The 15,944-nt window shown below is 51.6% G+C and overlaps 1 protein-coding gene across 2 annotated transcripts in view; it reads right to left on the bottom strand.

Moving 5' to 3' along the window:
- Nucleotides 1–13,364: 13,364 nt before the first annotated feature.
- LRRC20 (leucine rich repeat containing 20) overlaps nucleotides 13,365–15,944 on the bottom strand; it is a 72,285-nt gene continuing 69,705 nt past the window's right edge. For both annotated transcript variants that reach the window (XM_024561415.3, XM_045196145.2), the window contains exon 5: nucleotides 13,365–15,942. In XM_024561415.3, the coding sequence (XP_024417183.1) occupies nucleotides 15,788–15,942 (155 nt within the window). In that variant the 3' untranslated portion in view covers nucleotides 13,365–15,787. The remainder of the gene's footprint in view (nucleotides 15,943–15,944) is intronic.

Below are 15,944 nucleotides of genomic sequence, written 5' to 3' on the forward strand. Positions count from 1 at the left end.
GGTTGGCCAAAGCCAAAGGCTGGGGGATGGGGAGTTCCTGCAACAGCCAACAGGAACTCTGAACAGGCCTCTTCTTACACGTTCCTTTCCCCACCTCTGAAATCTTCCCATTTCTCTTCGCTTCCTCCAGCAAGTCTCCGGTTTTCTGTTTTACCCACTAAAACCTGTATTCAGGAAAGGTTCTGATGCAAGTTCCCTACCTCTCAGTGAAAACTGAAGTTCCTGGCTTGCTCTTTACTCACGTGGTAAGCAGATATTCTCAGCACATTTAAAGGAATGCCAGGCCTTAGAAAATAGGGTAGACGAGATTTAAAAGGAGAGGGGGGAGAGGAGGAGATTTTCCTCTCTCTTGCTCTAGGTGAGGCTAAGCAGACCCCTTGGGGGGCCCTTTCTGGGTTCTAGGACCGTCTGCTTCCTCTGGGTCTACCTACAGCACTGGCCACATTCAGTTTCCTCCTTTGTGTGCAGCGAACTGTTCCCTTCCACTAAGCCAGAGATGCTGCAGTGGCAGGAGCCAAGCCTAATTCTGCTCAGAATGCCCCCCGCTGTCTGCACAGGGCCTAGAACAGGTAGATGACTAACGAATGTTGGCAGTTAACATGGGTCCTGAAGGTAATGGATTTTAACCCGAGCATTGCTCTAGTTTTTTTCCATAGGCTCTGATATATGCTGTTTTCATGATCGTTGAAGTGCTTTTTGTACGGCACCAAGCTATCTAGAAGCACAGATGGGTAGTTACAAAATAATCACGGGGATGGAAAGTACAGCATGGGAAACGCAGTCAGTAATTTTGTACTTACCGTGTATGGTGCCAGTTGGCTACTGGAAATATCACAGGGGCACTTTGTAAAGTATATGATGTCTAACCACTAATAGAAAATAATATTGAATGCAACGTATAATTGAAAAAAATTTTAATTAAAAAAACAAAAAAAGCTCCCTCTGACCCAAAAAAGGAGAATTATTTTTATTTCACAGCTAGCAAAAGCAAAGCTCAAAGACAAAGGGACTTGCTGTTAGAACGTGAAGGCAGTTTGTCTGGGCTCCGAGATGCAGGGTCTGCCACGTCAGCCACGTGACTGAGTCTGAGCTCGAGCCCCTGCTCAGGCCCTGCCGCCTCCAACCATTTCCTCATCCTCTCTGGGTGTCATCAGGTCACCTATAAAAACCTCCAGTGTCCATTTGCAGTGACTGGGGATCCTTGAGTTGGGGGGAGCCTTGCCTTTCCAGGGAGGCTCCGGCTACAAAGTTGACGCCGCAGATGCTGCCTGAGTCATCTGAAGCCTTTCCTGAAGAAGCGGGCACACAGTGGCCAGAGACAGAGCCAGGCCACTCAGAGCTCAACCAAGAAGTAAGGGAAGTGAACACCTAAGCTCCTTTGGATCCATTCTTCCCCCGCCCATTGCTTCCCGAGCAAGCATCACTACATGGAGCCTCAGCATCCTTGTTCCAAGCTATTCATGTCTCTGCCTCCCCCTTCCTAGCAGGATCTTCTTTTAACTTGTTCGAGTGGATGAGGAAATGACAAATAACAAAAAGTGCTATGTCTGTTTTTGTCATTTGCATTTCTTTCTTTCTTTTTTTTTTTTTTTTTGCAGATTTCAAGGAAAGATTTAATTCTGAATCTCAGTTAACTATTCACCAGAGGACATACACAGGAGAGAGACCCTTTAGGTGCCAGTTTTGTCCCAAGAGGTTCATTCAGCCTTCGGATCTCTGAGTTCACCAGAGAATCCACATCGGCAAGAAGCCATCCAGCTGTAAGATCTGTCAGAGGTCGTTCGCCCACGACTCCACGCTGCACGGTCATGAGAAGTCCACACGAGGGAGTAAGCCTTATCCATGCGAAGTCTGTCACAAATGTTTCAGCCACAGAGGGAACCTCCACGTCCACCTGCACGCCCACACGGACCTCAGGCCCTACTGCCGACACGAGTGTGACCAGACCTTCAGTCAACTGGACACTTTTAAACGCCACCAAAAAACACGTTCAAACATGACTTCCCAAGGATTCCAACTCCCTTCTGCCTGAGAAGGAAATTAATTTGTCACCTGTGTTGCAAAAATGATGTACAACAGGTTAAACACGTACAAGGTTTCTGGAGCACAGTGGGGCTTCCATAAATTGGAATTAAGATCCTTGAATAAGTACAGATCTTCCTTTTGGTTTTCTTTTTCTGTTTCATTATAACTTACGATTTTCTTCCTCATAGTATTTTTTGGTTGTTTATGATGCTATCATTCTTTTCTAAGAATTCTTTTCTAAGAATTTCTAAAAATTCCTGTTAATACCCAGAGGTATTCACTGTTAACGTGCTGGCAAGAAACGTACCGGCTGGGGGTGGGCGCTGTTGCGTCAGGAGGGCTGAGGTTAAAAATGTTAAATGTCGCAAGGCTAGCAGTGTGGAAAATTATCTTGAGTCATGTTAAAGAAAAACATTTCTTTTTTTAAAGTATATTTTATTGATTATGCTATTACAGTTTTCCCAATTTTTCCCCCTTTATGCCCCTTCCACCCTGCACCCCTCAACCCTCCAGCACTCCCCTCCTTAGTTCATGTCTATGGGTCGTACATATAAGTTCTTTGAGTTCTCCATTTCCCATACTATTCTTACGCTCCCCCTGTCTATTTGTGCCTACCATTTATGTTTCTTATTTCCTGTACCTTTTCCCCCCATGCTCCCCTCTCCCCACTGAAAGCCCTCCATGTGATCTCCATTTCTCTGATTCTGTTCCTGTTCTGGTTGTTTGCTTAGTTTTTGTTTTTGATTTTTAGGTTCCGTTGTTGATAGTTGTGAGTTTGTCATTTTACTGTTCATATTTTTGACCATCTTCTTTTTCTTAGATACGTCCCTTTAACATTTCATATAATAAGGGCTTGGTGATGATAAACTCCTTTAACTTGACCTTATCTGAGAAGCACTTTATCTGCCCTTCCATTCTAAATGATAGCTTTGCTGGATAGAGCAATCTTGGATGTAGGTCCTTGCCTTTCATGACTTCGAATACTTCTTTCCAGTCCTTCTTGCCTATAGGATTTCTTTTGAGAAATCAGCTGACAGTCTTATGGAAACTCCTTTGTAACTTTCTCCTTTTCTCTTGCTGCTTTTAAGATTCTCTTTACCTTTAATCTTGTGTAACTTAATGATGATGTGCCTTGGTGTGTTCCTCTTTGGGTCCAATTTCTTTGGGACTCTCTGGGCTTCCTGGACTTCCTGGAAGTCTATTTCCTTTGCCAGATTGAGAAAGTTGTCCTTCATTATTCGTTCAAATAAGTTTTCAACTTCTTGCTCTTGTCCTTCTCCTTCTGGCACCCCTATGATTCTGATGTTAAAGCATTTAAAGTTGTCCCAGAGGTTCCTAAGCCTCTTCTCACTTTTTTGAATTCTTGTTTCTTCATTCTTGTTCCATTTGGGTGTTTATTTATTTCTTCCTTTTGTTCCAAATCGTTGATTTGAGTCCTGGTTTCTTTCCCTTCACTGTTGGTTCCCTGCACATTTTGCTTTATTTCACTCTGGGTAGCCTTCATTTGTCTCCTCATTTTGCAACTGAGCTCTATCAGTTCTGTGAGCATCCTGATTACCAACGTTTTGAACTCTGCATCAGAGAGGTTGGCTATCTCCTCTTCGCTTAGCTCTTTTTCTGGAGTTTTGATCTGTTCTGTTATTTGGGCCACATTTCTTTGTCTCGGCACACCTGTTATGTTGTAGGGGGGCGGGGCAACCCTCTTTGCTGTGCTGGGGCGCTGTCGGTCTGGGTGAATGTTTCTTTAACTCCTTGGTTGTGGGAGTTCCATGAAGTTTGATTTCTGGTACTTCTGGTTGTTTATTGTTTTTAGATTGGTTGTTATCCTTCTTTTGGTTGTGCGAAGAAGTGAAGCATTTCTACCAATGCCTCCATCTTGGCCAGAATTCAGCATTTGCATTTCAAAGGGAGTCAAACCTTAAATCAGAAAAAGCAGAGCTCTAATAATGCAATTTCAGTTATTAATGAGACAATAACAAAAGACATTTGAGAAGCAGACACTGAATTTAATTCTTTTATGTTTGTATCTTAAGTAAAATTAGTAAAAATAGCTATGCTATCAATTCCACTCTCTGTGCCTCAGTTTCTTCATTTGTAAAATCAGGGCTTAGCAGCTGCTTACCCGGGCCTTTCCTGGCTCTGCTAACCTGGGGTCTTTGCAATAGAATGGGCCACGCAACAAGTGGAGCAGAAACACTTGCTGGACTATTGCCTCGACTCACGGCTGGCAGCAGGACAAACTGCACGGGACATACCTGGCCTCTGCCTCCTTTCCCGTTCCCTCCTCCCAGCCAGATAGATGGAGAGGTGTAGGACAGGCGGTCTGCAGGAGAAAGCCGGATAGCTGGACTCTGTGGAGGCTGTAGCCCCAAGTGTCTCCAGAATGTGGGTCGCCAGACCTGCTGTAGTTCAGGCTGGAGCAAGCTGTACCTTCTAAGCCCAGTTTTACCAGCTGATAAAGGGGGTGAGTGTGGTGCTATCTCCCTGCCCCCCTCCCACACTGGATAGGCAGCTCCAGGGTGAGGACACCCTTTATGGAAAAGTACAGGACACAGTGTCTCTGGAAGCACTCCCAGAGGCGTGTTAAAGCAGGACCCACCTGAATTTCTAAGATGCTCCTGGGTCCTGGGCTGGAGGGAGACCAGCTGGCTTGCTCCTCTCCCCTTCTTCTTTCCAGTGACCTCCTTCTCCTCCTTGGGCTCTTCCCCATACCCCCTTCCAGCCAGTGCAAACATACATCCTCCCGGCCTCTGGGCCTCCCTCAGCCGCAGAGTTCTGAGGCCCTGCAAGCAGCTGGGCAGGCAGCTGTGAAGGCTGCCAGGGGCTGCAAGGAAGTCTACTAGGCTGGGGACAGGCTGGGACTGGTGCAGGGAGTGGGCCTGATTTGCTGTCCTCTGCTACTTGTCACAGAGCACAGCACCACAGCCAAGGCCAGGGCAAGGCCCGATGGAGGCTGCTGCCTGGCTGGCCCCAGCAACCCTACGGGGAGCTCGGAATGCGAGAGTGCCTGTCCACAGGTGGTGGGAGGAGGCTGCCAGACCCTCAGAGACCCTCCAGGCTAGTTTTTGATCCAGCCACCCAAGAAATCCCCCTCAGCTCCCAGGTCAGTCCCCCTTGCTCAAGCTGGGTAGTGAGAACTAGTGAGGAAACAGCTTCTAGACCAGCTCTAAGTGACAGCAAGGTCTTCCTGAGGTGAGTTGAATTATCTTATTGTAACTTGTGCCCACCTGACCTGGTTCTGTTCCCTGGAACCACCTAGAACAAGAATGAATGAAACCCTGGATAGAACCCCCAGTTGTCCACAGCTAAACCCAGCATCATCTCCCCTGCCCACTTTCTTTTCACACAAACTTCCCAGGTTCTCTATTATTTTCAAAAATATTTTCATTTACTTATTTTTAGAGAGAGTGGAAGGGAGGGAGAAAGAGAGGGAGAGAAACATCAGTCAGTTGTCTCTCGCACGCACCCAACTGGGGACCAAACTCGCAACCCAGGCATGTGCCCAGACCAGGAATCAAACCAGCAACCTAGGAATCGAACCAGCGACCTTTCATTTCTCGCTTTGTGGGACAACGCCCAACCAACTAAGCCACACTGGTCAGGGCTCCCAGGGTCCTTTTAATGAGAGGGGTTGTAGGCCCTTCTTACTGTCAGTCCATTTTGATTTGCTCAATAATTTTCCTTAAGAATATAAGCCAGATCTCTCCCAATGAACTGTATGAAATTGATTACTTTGGACCTCAATCCAGGACTTTGCATTTCACTTACACTTACGTTTTCTGGGTTTCGATCCAGCATTCCAGCATGTTGAGATAACCCCCGTAACACCCCACAGTTCGTTGTTGTGTGGGTGTTACGGCTTTTAGCCACAGATTTGACACGCATGACTTTTATTTTCCCTCAAAGTTATTTGATGTCATGTCAGGATCAGAGCCCGAGGGCCCTCTAGGCTCCATTAATGAAAGCCTGCTGTCGGCCCCCCAGCTCCCCAGTCTCTGTGTCTCTCCACCAGCCCACAGGGCTTTCACGGAAGGTCTCTGTAGTGTCCTGTTGAAATTTCCTAATTCACCTTTCTACCTCCCAGAAACCCAGTCTGAAAGAGGAAATTTGGTAGGTTTAGCGTGATTTGTTATTAATGATCACTAATATAACTCCTAATGAGCACTACATTATTTTTTTTCTCCTTAAGAAATTTTGTTTTTATAAAAAATGGCGTGTTTATTATAAAACAATACCCATGGCCAATGCACCTGCAATGCTTCCTGCCTCGTCTTCTCAGCCCAGAGGTTCTAGCTGGAGTGGACAGCTCCTCGTACCTCCAGCGTCCCATCAGGCCTGCATCCGGGGCTCCCTCCGCTTTGCCGTCCTTGAAGCCACGAACAGGAATCACTTAAAAGTGCAGGAGTGGGGCAACCTTCAGCCAGCAGGGAGGGGCAAACAGCAGTCAGCTCCCCACCTCACCTGGGGCACACCTCGGGTGCATTCTGCAGTTTTCTCAGAGGGTCCCCAGAGGGATAGAACCCCCAGTTGTCCACAGCTAAACCCAGCTCATTAATGCACCCATTTCTTTCCTTTTCTCCCTCCCATCTCAGTCTCCTGACTTCTGCTTCCACACATCACTTCCCAAATCAACTCCTTGTACCCAAGTCCTGGTCTTAGAAAATGCTTTCAGAAGCAGGAGAACCCAACACAGATGTTAGTGACTGTCTCTCTGCATGTATTTTACAGATTTAAACAATGATAAGCCTACGTAATTTTGCATAAAGGGGAACATACGACATCTGTTTTAAAACCTGTTCTTTTTGGTGATTCACAGTAGGCAACGAACATATTTTCATACTAGTAAATAAAATCCTAAACACATTTCTTAATGTCTGTATAATTGGCCGTTGCAGGTGTGCCTGGTCTTTAACTTCCTTAATTTATGGACGTCTAGAAGGCTTCCGGTTTTGCACTGTGATGAAAATGCTCTCATATATCTTTGCAAGTGTACAGGGTGTCCTCCGAAAAAATGCTGAGACGTGTGATTGCTTTATTGTCTGTTACATGTTTAATGATTTATTCTGGAACTTTAATAGAGGTTGATATTAATCTTAGCAGTTCGGGGGGGGGGGTTAAAGCTATTTTTCCCTCCTTTTGGAAAATCAGACATTTTCCCATCTTCTGTTTTCTGGCGCTTCCTTTATTCTCTGTAATTTCCTCTAAGGCAATGATGACATCGGCAAATGCCTGCAGGTCCCTGGGATGTTGTTCGTCTGGGCTTCAATTGTGGCTTGATGCCTTCTTTTTAATCGCTTATTTGGGGTTTCAGTTTCCTCTGTAAGCTCTTTATTCCTATTCCACCATCGGAAGTAAAATTGCCTGTGCCCTGCTCTTTCTGCCTTGCCTTGTGCGTTAAGGTGACCCCACACGCCCCAAGCCCCAAGCAGATTCCTTCTTGTTCTCCTTACCACACTTTGAAAGCCCTTTGCTCTGTCCTTGCCAATTTTCCCCAGCTTCTGGTCACTCGGGCTTCTGTGCTTTGCTAACGCTATTTTTACACATCCTACCAATCTTCGAAATTCATCTTGGGCTGTGCATTCCTAACTGCCTCTGTTAGGTGTGATTTTTCAAACCCTCGCTCACTGCAAACCTGCAGTGCAGCCACACACGTTTCGGAAAACTCCTTTTTCTTCCTTGCTAGCAGTGTTAGTGGTGTGTCTTTTGGAATTCAGGATTTTATGACCTCCTGCAGCAGCCTTCTCTTCCTGGTAGGAATTTGTTCCACACTATGAAGACGGCTGAAAGTAACTTCCTTCTTCTGACAGCTGGGTAACCCGTGGCACAGAGAGGTTTAGGCAGTACCCCAAAGACAGCCAGCAAGCCAGTGTACCAGTCCTCAGTATTCCAGCTTCTTAGCCTAACTATGGTTTCCCTTGCTCGTGCTGGCTGCAAGAGGGGCCTGGACACCCCACGTGGTAAATTTGGAACAAGCAGCCTTATGCATGGGGCCACTGTCCCCTAATGCCCTGGAGGTCAGGCCCACGGGTACCTCTCCTTTCCCCCAGGGAGAGACATTCTCTCTGTATGGAGATCTGGTCTAGAATTCCACCTCCCCCACTACTCCCTCCCCTTCAAGCAGGCAAAGTCGGTGACAATTCCTCTAAAGCTAACAGCCACAAGCTGTCCTCACCTGGTCTCAAATAATCCCCTGGCCCGGCATAAGGGAGGACACAGAGGGACCCCAGGTCTTTCTCTCCCTTTCTATCTCTCTGTCTCTCTGTCTCTCTCTCACACACAAATGCACAGACACGCACGAACACACTACAAAGCACTCTGGGTCCTTCTCCCTCCCTGTCTCTCTCGTCCCTGTCGCGCGCGTGCGCGCACACACAGTCACAGTTGCCCGGCTCTGCACCACTCTCAGTGATCAGAAGCACTGTTTTTCCCCCGGCTCACTGCTCCAGTGTCAGCACCCCATCCAGCCCCAGTCCCCTGTCGCTCACCCCTCCTGCAGCCCGCTCCCGCGTGCTCCGGGACGCGATCCGGTGGTGGGAGGGAGCGGGGACCCTCTGAGCCCGCAGAATCTGGGAGCTGGCTTGCGGAGTCTGCTCCCCTGCCCCTGGGTCCCCGGCCGCGGAGAAGGGAAGGGAGCGTGAGCTCTCGGCCCCAGGCCTTCGCCGGCTTTCGCTCCCCTCAGACCGGACTCAGCCTGCCAGGATCCGGGGCTGAGGGCGCCTGCCCAGCGCTTCTACCCGCGGGGCTCTGCCTCCTAAGGGCGGGTGGGAGGGAGGGGGCCCGCTCTGCGTAGTTGTCCTGACACCTGGCACACCTGCACCTGCCCTCCTTTCCCCGCCAACCGATGCCGCTTCTTCGGCAGACACAGGTCAGGTCTCCAAAGTGGGGGACACACCCCACTGCCAACGGAAGCCCTGGAAGCGACTTCCAATAACTGTACCCCTACGTCCCAGCCCTTGATCCCACCCTTTGTCGTCCCACCCCAGTCTGCCCCCCCCCCCCCCCCGCTGTCACCCAGCCTGGCGTCCAGGCCCCTGGGGCCCTCCTGAAAAGGGGATGAGAGGCAGAAGTGAGCACACAGGAAGGCTAAAGGAGGAGCGCCCCGTGAACTCTGCGCTCTGCGGAGAGTGGGGACCACGCGTGCTCGGTCCCGGTCCCCGGGAATTCCTCCGCCCAGGCGCTCCGCAGACGATCATCCTTGGGCAGGTGTCTTACCAACACTGGTCTGTGTCCGCGTTTGTCAAATGGTTTCAAGTGGAGCAGATGAGATGATGTCAAACTTTCTGCCCAGCACATAGTAGATGCTCAACAGATGGTCCCTTAGACTAGATGGGAAGCCACCTTCCTCCTACCCTCTACCCCCTACCATTCCAGCCCCTGCCAGGCACCAGACAGCTACCACCACAGATTTTATCACATGGGTGAAGATCTCAGGTTCCAGGCAGATGAAGGAGACTGAATGGAGCATCCTTCCTCTCCTGGGGTCAGGGGGTGATTTCAGGGGGACTCTGGGAAACCGGTCACATCAGGCTTCTTCATCTCCTCCCTCTAGCTCCTCCTCTGCTCGAGTGCCTGGCTGAGTTGCTGAGCTGGAAGGGCCTTGGAGGTCAGAGTCTAACCCTGACTTGGGGCAGGTGCCCCAATCCTAATGCCCTCAGATTACTCTCTCTTCCCCCAGGACAGCCAGCCCTTCAGAGATCAGGAGGGAGGGAGGGCGCCCTCTCTCATCTGTCCTTCTGAGGGACAAACACCTGAGTTTCTTAGGGCTTTTTTCTTTCTGTGACTTACCTCTGTTTCATCTGTAAAATGGGGGTAATAATAGTACCTACCTCCAAGAGTTGTTTGTGAAGCTTAAAGGAGTTACTCTATCTAAAGAACTTGGCATAGTGCCTGGCACATAGTGAGTGCTCAATAAATGTCAGTTACTCATGTTATTCCTACACGGAGCCCACCGTCCTATGGAAGTGCTCATAGTTCTTGAAGTCCCTCTGATGGTGAGGACCCAGAACTCTGACAGGTCCTATCTAGCCCCCTCGACCAATGCCGAGGTCAGGACACTGCTGTAAACCCGTATGGCCCAGCACTGCCATTATTGTGTGTGCGACTGTGGGCAAGTTATAACCTCTGTGCCTCAGTGTCCTCTGATCTACAACATAGGGATAATAATAGTACCTGCCGCCGTTGTACGTGCAGTAAAGCACGTACAGCAGTACCTGGCACATAGTAGATGCTCAATAAGTAGGAGCTATATTCATTTGGACACTGAGCTTTGAATAAGATAATCTCACTTCGTTTGTCTCTTTCTTTCCTCTCTCTTCCTTTTCTTCAGCAGCCATGTTATTCTAGCACATAAACTTAAGCTTGTGGTCAATTCCTCCCGCTCCCTCTTTTTTTTAATTAATATTTGAATAGTTCTGGATGACAGAACGTCTTTTTCTTTCTTCTGCTTCCTCTTCTACAGACTTCTTTCTTCTACCATCAGAACCTTTGTACAGTGTGCCCAGCTACATGAGGCACCAGGCTGGGCAGTGCCACAGGCAGAGAGACCTGGGTGCGAATTCTTCCCCCACCATTTAGTATCTATGTGACGCAGGGTGAGTCACTCAGCCTCTAACCTCATTTTCCCCATCTGTAAAATGGGATTTACAATCCTCCCCTCAAGGCTGCACTGAGGATTAGAAATTAAGTGCCAGTAGTATGATGCCCTTTCTTATCCCCAAAGTTATGGGTAAAGGCCAAACATATAGACTGGGTAAAGACCTTTCAATGCAGATTTTTAGAAGTGTCTCTTCTCCTTCCCTTCCTTACTCCAACAGGGTTCCCAGGAAATCTGAGGCCCTGAAATGCCCTGTTTCAGATTATGCCTTCTTCCAGGTTCACCCGACCTGGAAGTACTGGAGGCTGGGGCCCTCCCAGCCCCGAAACTCAGATCCCGAGCCTTTCAGACAAACAGGAAACCACTGCTCCCATTCTGCAGGTAAAGCCGCTGATGCCGGTGCCTTACCCAGTGTTGTACAGCTGGACAGTGGAGGAAAGACGAGTACACTCCTCTGGACTCCTGGGGACTGGCCCCCACCCCAGCCTGTCCTAAGGTTCTTGGCCCTCTGGGAACATCTGAGAAACAAAGGGTGCTGTCATCCAGGGCACAGAAGCAACCCCTGTCCACCTTGAAGAGCCCCACCACTTCCTTGCCCTTCAGGTCTTCCTGCTCTGCCCATTCTGGCCAAGCTCTGGCCTGGCCCCTTATCTTTAGGGGAGCTGCTCCCCATCCTACCCCACCCCCAATAGCAGTGGCCTAGGGAGTCTTTGAACAGAAAGCCCCACCGTCCTGGAAATTGATTTCCCTCTAAAAAGCTGTGTGCTAGCAGGTGATGGGAGGGCAGTGGGTTTGAGAAGGTCCCTGCAGGGAGAAGAGCCCCCTGTGCCAACTGAAATCAGTGTGGACACCTGCTTAGAGACAGGTCTACAGAGAGTGGGGGAAAAAGTAGAGGGTGATTTTCAAGTGTTCCTGGGGGGCAGTGAAGGAGGTCACAGAAGGACTGCCTTTCTCCTTGGAGGTTTCATGTCCCGGCATCCTTCCTGGTCCCGGGTGCTTGGTGAGTGTAGACGGCATGTACGAGGCCTGTGCTGGCCTCTCACATGCAATTCTCTCAGCACAGCTGGAGCAGGGTTCCGAGATGCCTGAGAAAGCTGCAGGTGCCTGAGCGAAGGCCTGGCATAAAGCTGCAGCCCCGGTCTCTCTCCCTGGTAACGCATGCGCATCTTTGGGGTGAGGAAGGGCACTGACATAGCCACCATCTTGAAAAGGCTCGGGATCCACAGGGAAGTGTCAGGGGGTCTCAGCCTGGTGGCAGTATCATCCCTGGAAAGCAGACCCCCACACACTGCCAGAGTTCTCAGCATTTGTTTGGTGGTGGGATATGGAAGGGTAGGGAAGGAGGGGCTGTCCTCTTGAAGAGTGAGGCTGGGGGGCTGCAGAGAGACTGAGGTCTAGACCGGGGTAGGGTCTCTACCTGGGAGCCAGGAGGGGCCCCTCCCTCTCCTCAGCCAGCCTCTGGGGAAAACTGCCTTCAAAATGCTTTAAATGGTCATCAGTGAGCTCTCCCTGTGGAAGTAGACCAGTGTTGTTATCTGCACTTATAAATGACAAGCGGGGGTTCCAATGTCTCACTCATGCCCGCAGAACGAGTAGGGCAGCATGGTCAAGGAGGAGAGGCCAGGAGCACTCGGCGACAAGCTCCCAACACCAAGACTCTTCGAGGGCCCAGAAGGGACTCGGGGCCTGAGCCAGGGAACCTGGGCCATTGGGTGTGCTCTGCCAGGAGCTCCCCGCACATCCTTGGCCAGTCACTGCACCCGCCTATAAAATGGGAGCGCTCTGGACCAGAACGTTCTCATTCTGCCAGTTTACCTTTTCCTCTAGAGAACCCAAGAAACCGAGTTTCTTGGTGAGGAGGGGCTGGGGGCACACTGCGGACTGCAGCTTTCTGGCTAGCATCCTGCACCCTGGGTGGTGGTGGTGAGGGCTTCTCCAGCTCAAGGTGGAGGCTGGGTGTCTCCACGGAGTCAGGAAGGTGTTGAAGCCCCTTGGGAAAGGTGGCCAGCTGCCTGGGGGCAGCCAACTAAAGTCTGACCTTGGCCATGTGTTCCCTGTGCAGCCCCTCCCCTTTATAGACAGGCAAGGGGGCCAGAGAGGGAGAGGGGTCTGTCCCGACCCTAACCCCTAGGGTTGTCACAGGGCTTGAATGCGTTCTTCTCTCTATCACGCCTAGGCACCGCCTGGTACCAGCCACTATGCTCTATGTGTTTCTTAAATAAGAATTCCGGAGTGTCGGACCTAAAACTCGAGGCAAACTCAGGTTGGCCTTTCGGGTTTAGAAAACAAAAACTGACTTGAACCTTGAACCAGGAGTGCTGGGCCCCAGAGTGCCTGATTCTGGGGATCTGGGGTGGGCTGAGAGCTTGCACGTCTTACCAGCTCCCTGGCGATTTCAGTGCTGCGGGTCCAGAGACCCCTCTTTGAGAACCACGGACCCTGAGGAAGGAATTGCTAAGGATGTAATTTCTGGCATCAGTGAGGGAAAGTGGGGAGACGACAGGTTCCTTCATCCTTTCCCAGGTTCACAGTCCTCCGCAGGGCTGCCGTTTAGCTGTCTGCAGCAGCTGAGCTTCAGCGCATGCGTCAGCTCCTCTGGGCTGCACCTGTGCCCATCTGTGACAGGACTCCGTATGGTCTCAGTCTAGCCTTCACCCAGAGGGGCACCCCCCTCTTCTCAGGTGCAGGATTGACCCCCAAGCTGCGGGAGGCATGCGCGGTGAGAGTGAATCATGCACCCATCGGGCAGGTGAAACCAATGCATTCTTTATTGCAGACTGAAGCTAAGGGCTCACACTGCGGGCTCTGACGGGGGCCTCTCTGTTGGCCCAAGCTTCCCCAGAGAGGCCAGGGCAAACCCCTGAAGCAGAGTAGAAAACAGCTTCCAGAAACAGTTCCTTCTAAGGGCATGAGATGAGGACCTGGGGAAGCAGCAGCTTGGTATTCGAGGTTAACCAGAAAGAGGCAGGCCAGAGGGCCGGGCAAACCTGGCCCTCATTTCCTGGTGACTCCAGGTCACTCCTTTAGCTGGGAGTGTCACACAGACTCTGAAAAGATCTAAGAGGCCTGGGGGTGGGTGGGAGGGAGATGCTGCTTTATGGAGGGGGGTGGGCAGACTAGGTGAGGGGGAAAGCTGAGAAACTCCACCCTTCACCCCCAGGACATCCCCAGGGCCACCCCAGACCCTTGCTTCTTAAACAGTAAAGTGCTTGTAGGAATCCCCTGGGGATCTTTTGGACGGTAGGCTCTGATTCCTGAGGTCTGGGATCGGGCCTGGGGCCCTGCATTTCTAACAAGCTCCCAAGGAGGTGGAGGCTGCCGGGCCACAGACCACACTGAGTTGCAAGGCTCTGGCCATGAAATGCCTTTTTGCATATCAGGAGAATGCACCCCTTCTTCAAAAAGGAGAAACCCCACTCCGGCACACAGGTTGAGTGGGTGGGGCCAGGCCAGGCTGGGCTAGACTGCAGCCCTCCTTTGTCCCCCATGAACTCAGTAGCCCTAGAGGTCTCACTGGGCCTCCGCACCCTGAAAACCCTTTTCCTGGAGCTTGGCCAACCAGGCCTGGGAGATAAGCAGAGTGAACGAGGCATCGACTGGGACACCAGGTTCTCAAGTGCTTGGTCACAACCTATGAACCTGTCAGCTTCTGGCCAACAGACAGGAGGCCGGGGCAGGGGCAGCCTCAGGGCTGGGGAAGGGGAAGGAAATGGGAGTGTTCTGAGAAAGGGCTAGTGCTGAGTGGTGGTCTGAAATCTGAACAGCTGAACCCTAGTTGTGGAAGACTGGCCACTGGTTCGTGGATGTAGAATCTGGGTGGCCTGCTTTGCCCCAAGCTCTGGGGCCTTGAGTGTCTTCCACAGACTCAGACCGACGTCCAGACCAGGTGGGCTCTGATCTGCTTGCTCCACAGATGAGCCAGCGGGCGGGGGGGGGGGGGGGTAGATACCCACAGGATCAGGAGGTGAGGGGTTCTCCACACAGGAAGCAAGAGCTCCATGTCCTCACCTAGTAGAGCCACCAGTTTTCCCTGTTTGCTGGTCCTGTGCCTGTGTTAGCACTGAAAGTCCTGTGTCCTGAGCAAACAGGGATGGCAGGTCACCCTCTTGCCTGACCAGACCCTCGACTCCGGGTTGAGAGCCTAGAAATGACTAGGTTGTCAGGGATCTGGGGGGCGGCCCGGGAGCTGGCTGGCTACAAATCCAACGGTCCATAGCGCCTTCTGCCTCCGGACGAACCAACAACGAGGCCGCCAGACTGCTGCCAGAGGGAGACGGCGTGGAGGGAGGCACGGGCGCACGCGGCTTTGTTTCTCTCTGGGCCGTTCTCCTGCAGCTCCAGGGGTGACGCAGGTACATCCGGTCACTCCAGGCATGGCTGGTCACTCCCAAGGGAGGGAGGGTGCACTCAGAACTTCCTGCCCCAGCAATTTCTTAACCACGAGGAAGAACAGAGCCCACTTGACCTGCTCCCCAGTCTCCTGGCCTGGTGGTCCTCGGGCTCCTTTGTAAACACTGTCAGCCCTGCTGCAGCATCCGCACCCTCAGCAGCTTTCCCACAGCTCCTGGTTCAGGCTCCCGCCAATCCGGGGACCCACGGGGCTGGGGGTGGGGTGCTGTGAAGGGCCTCCGCGGGTTGGTTCTCAGAAAGCAATAAATAGATGCATGTTGTCTTTTATTCCTCTCAGGGCAACCACTGGCTCTCAGTACTAGAAGCAAGGCCTCAACCCATAGGGGCCCAGAAAATGCTCAGCGATGCCCAGCTGACAGCTCAGAAGGTACTGAGGATTTGAAGGTAACTTGGAGGCCTGTGTTTCCTAAAAAGCCCCCAAGGAGCCCAAAGGAGGCAAAGGCCCACGGCCACCACCCCTTTCCCCAAATTATAAGACTCAGAGAGGGTGGGGGTCTGTCCCAGTCAGCACAGAGACTAAGAATGCCCAGAGTCCAGGCTATAGCCTGCACCTGGCCTCCTCCCTCTGGGCATTCCACGGCCCCCTACTGCTCTAAGCTGTCTATCCTGGACCGCTGCACCCCCTCCCACCATGCACTGCTCGGCCCACCCATCCCCAGCCCCCAAGCTTGGCTTCCCATGGGCCCTGGGACTCCCTCCCCTCAGGGTGCCAGGCCAGGTAGCCTTTGTCCCTTGCTGGGTGGGCATGAGGAGCGAGGCCTAAGGTGGAGGGGCCCGTGCGCCCTCTGGAGACATGAGCATGTCAAACTTGATGAGTGGCGGGGCGATAACGCGCACCTCGGCGCTCAGCGGGTTGAAGCGGAGGTTGATGCTGCGCAAGGCGGGCATGGCGGCCAGCTTCTCCACGGGCACATCT

The sequence above is a fragment of the Desmodus rotundus genome, chromosome 4 (assembly GCF_022682495.2).
Source record: "Desmodus rotundus isolate HL8 chromosome 4, HLdesRot8A.1, whole genome shotgun sequence".
Taxonomy (NCBI): Eukaryota; Metazoa; Chordata; class Mammalia; order Chiroptera; family Phyllostomidae; genus Desmodus; species Desmodus rotundus.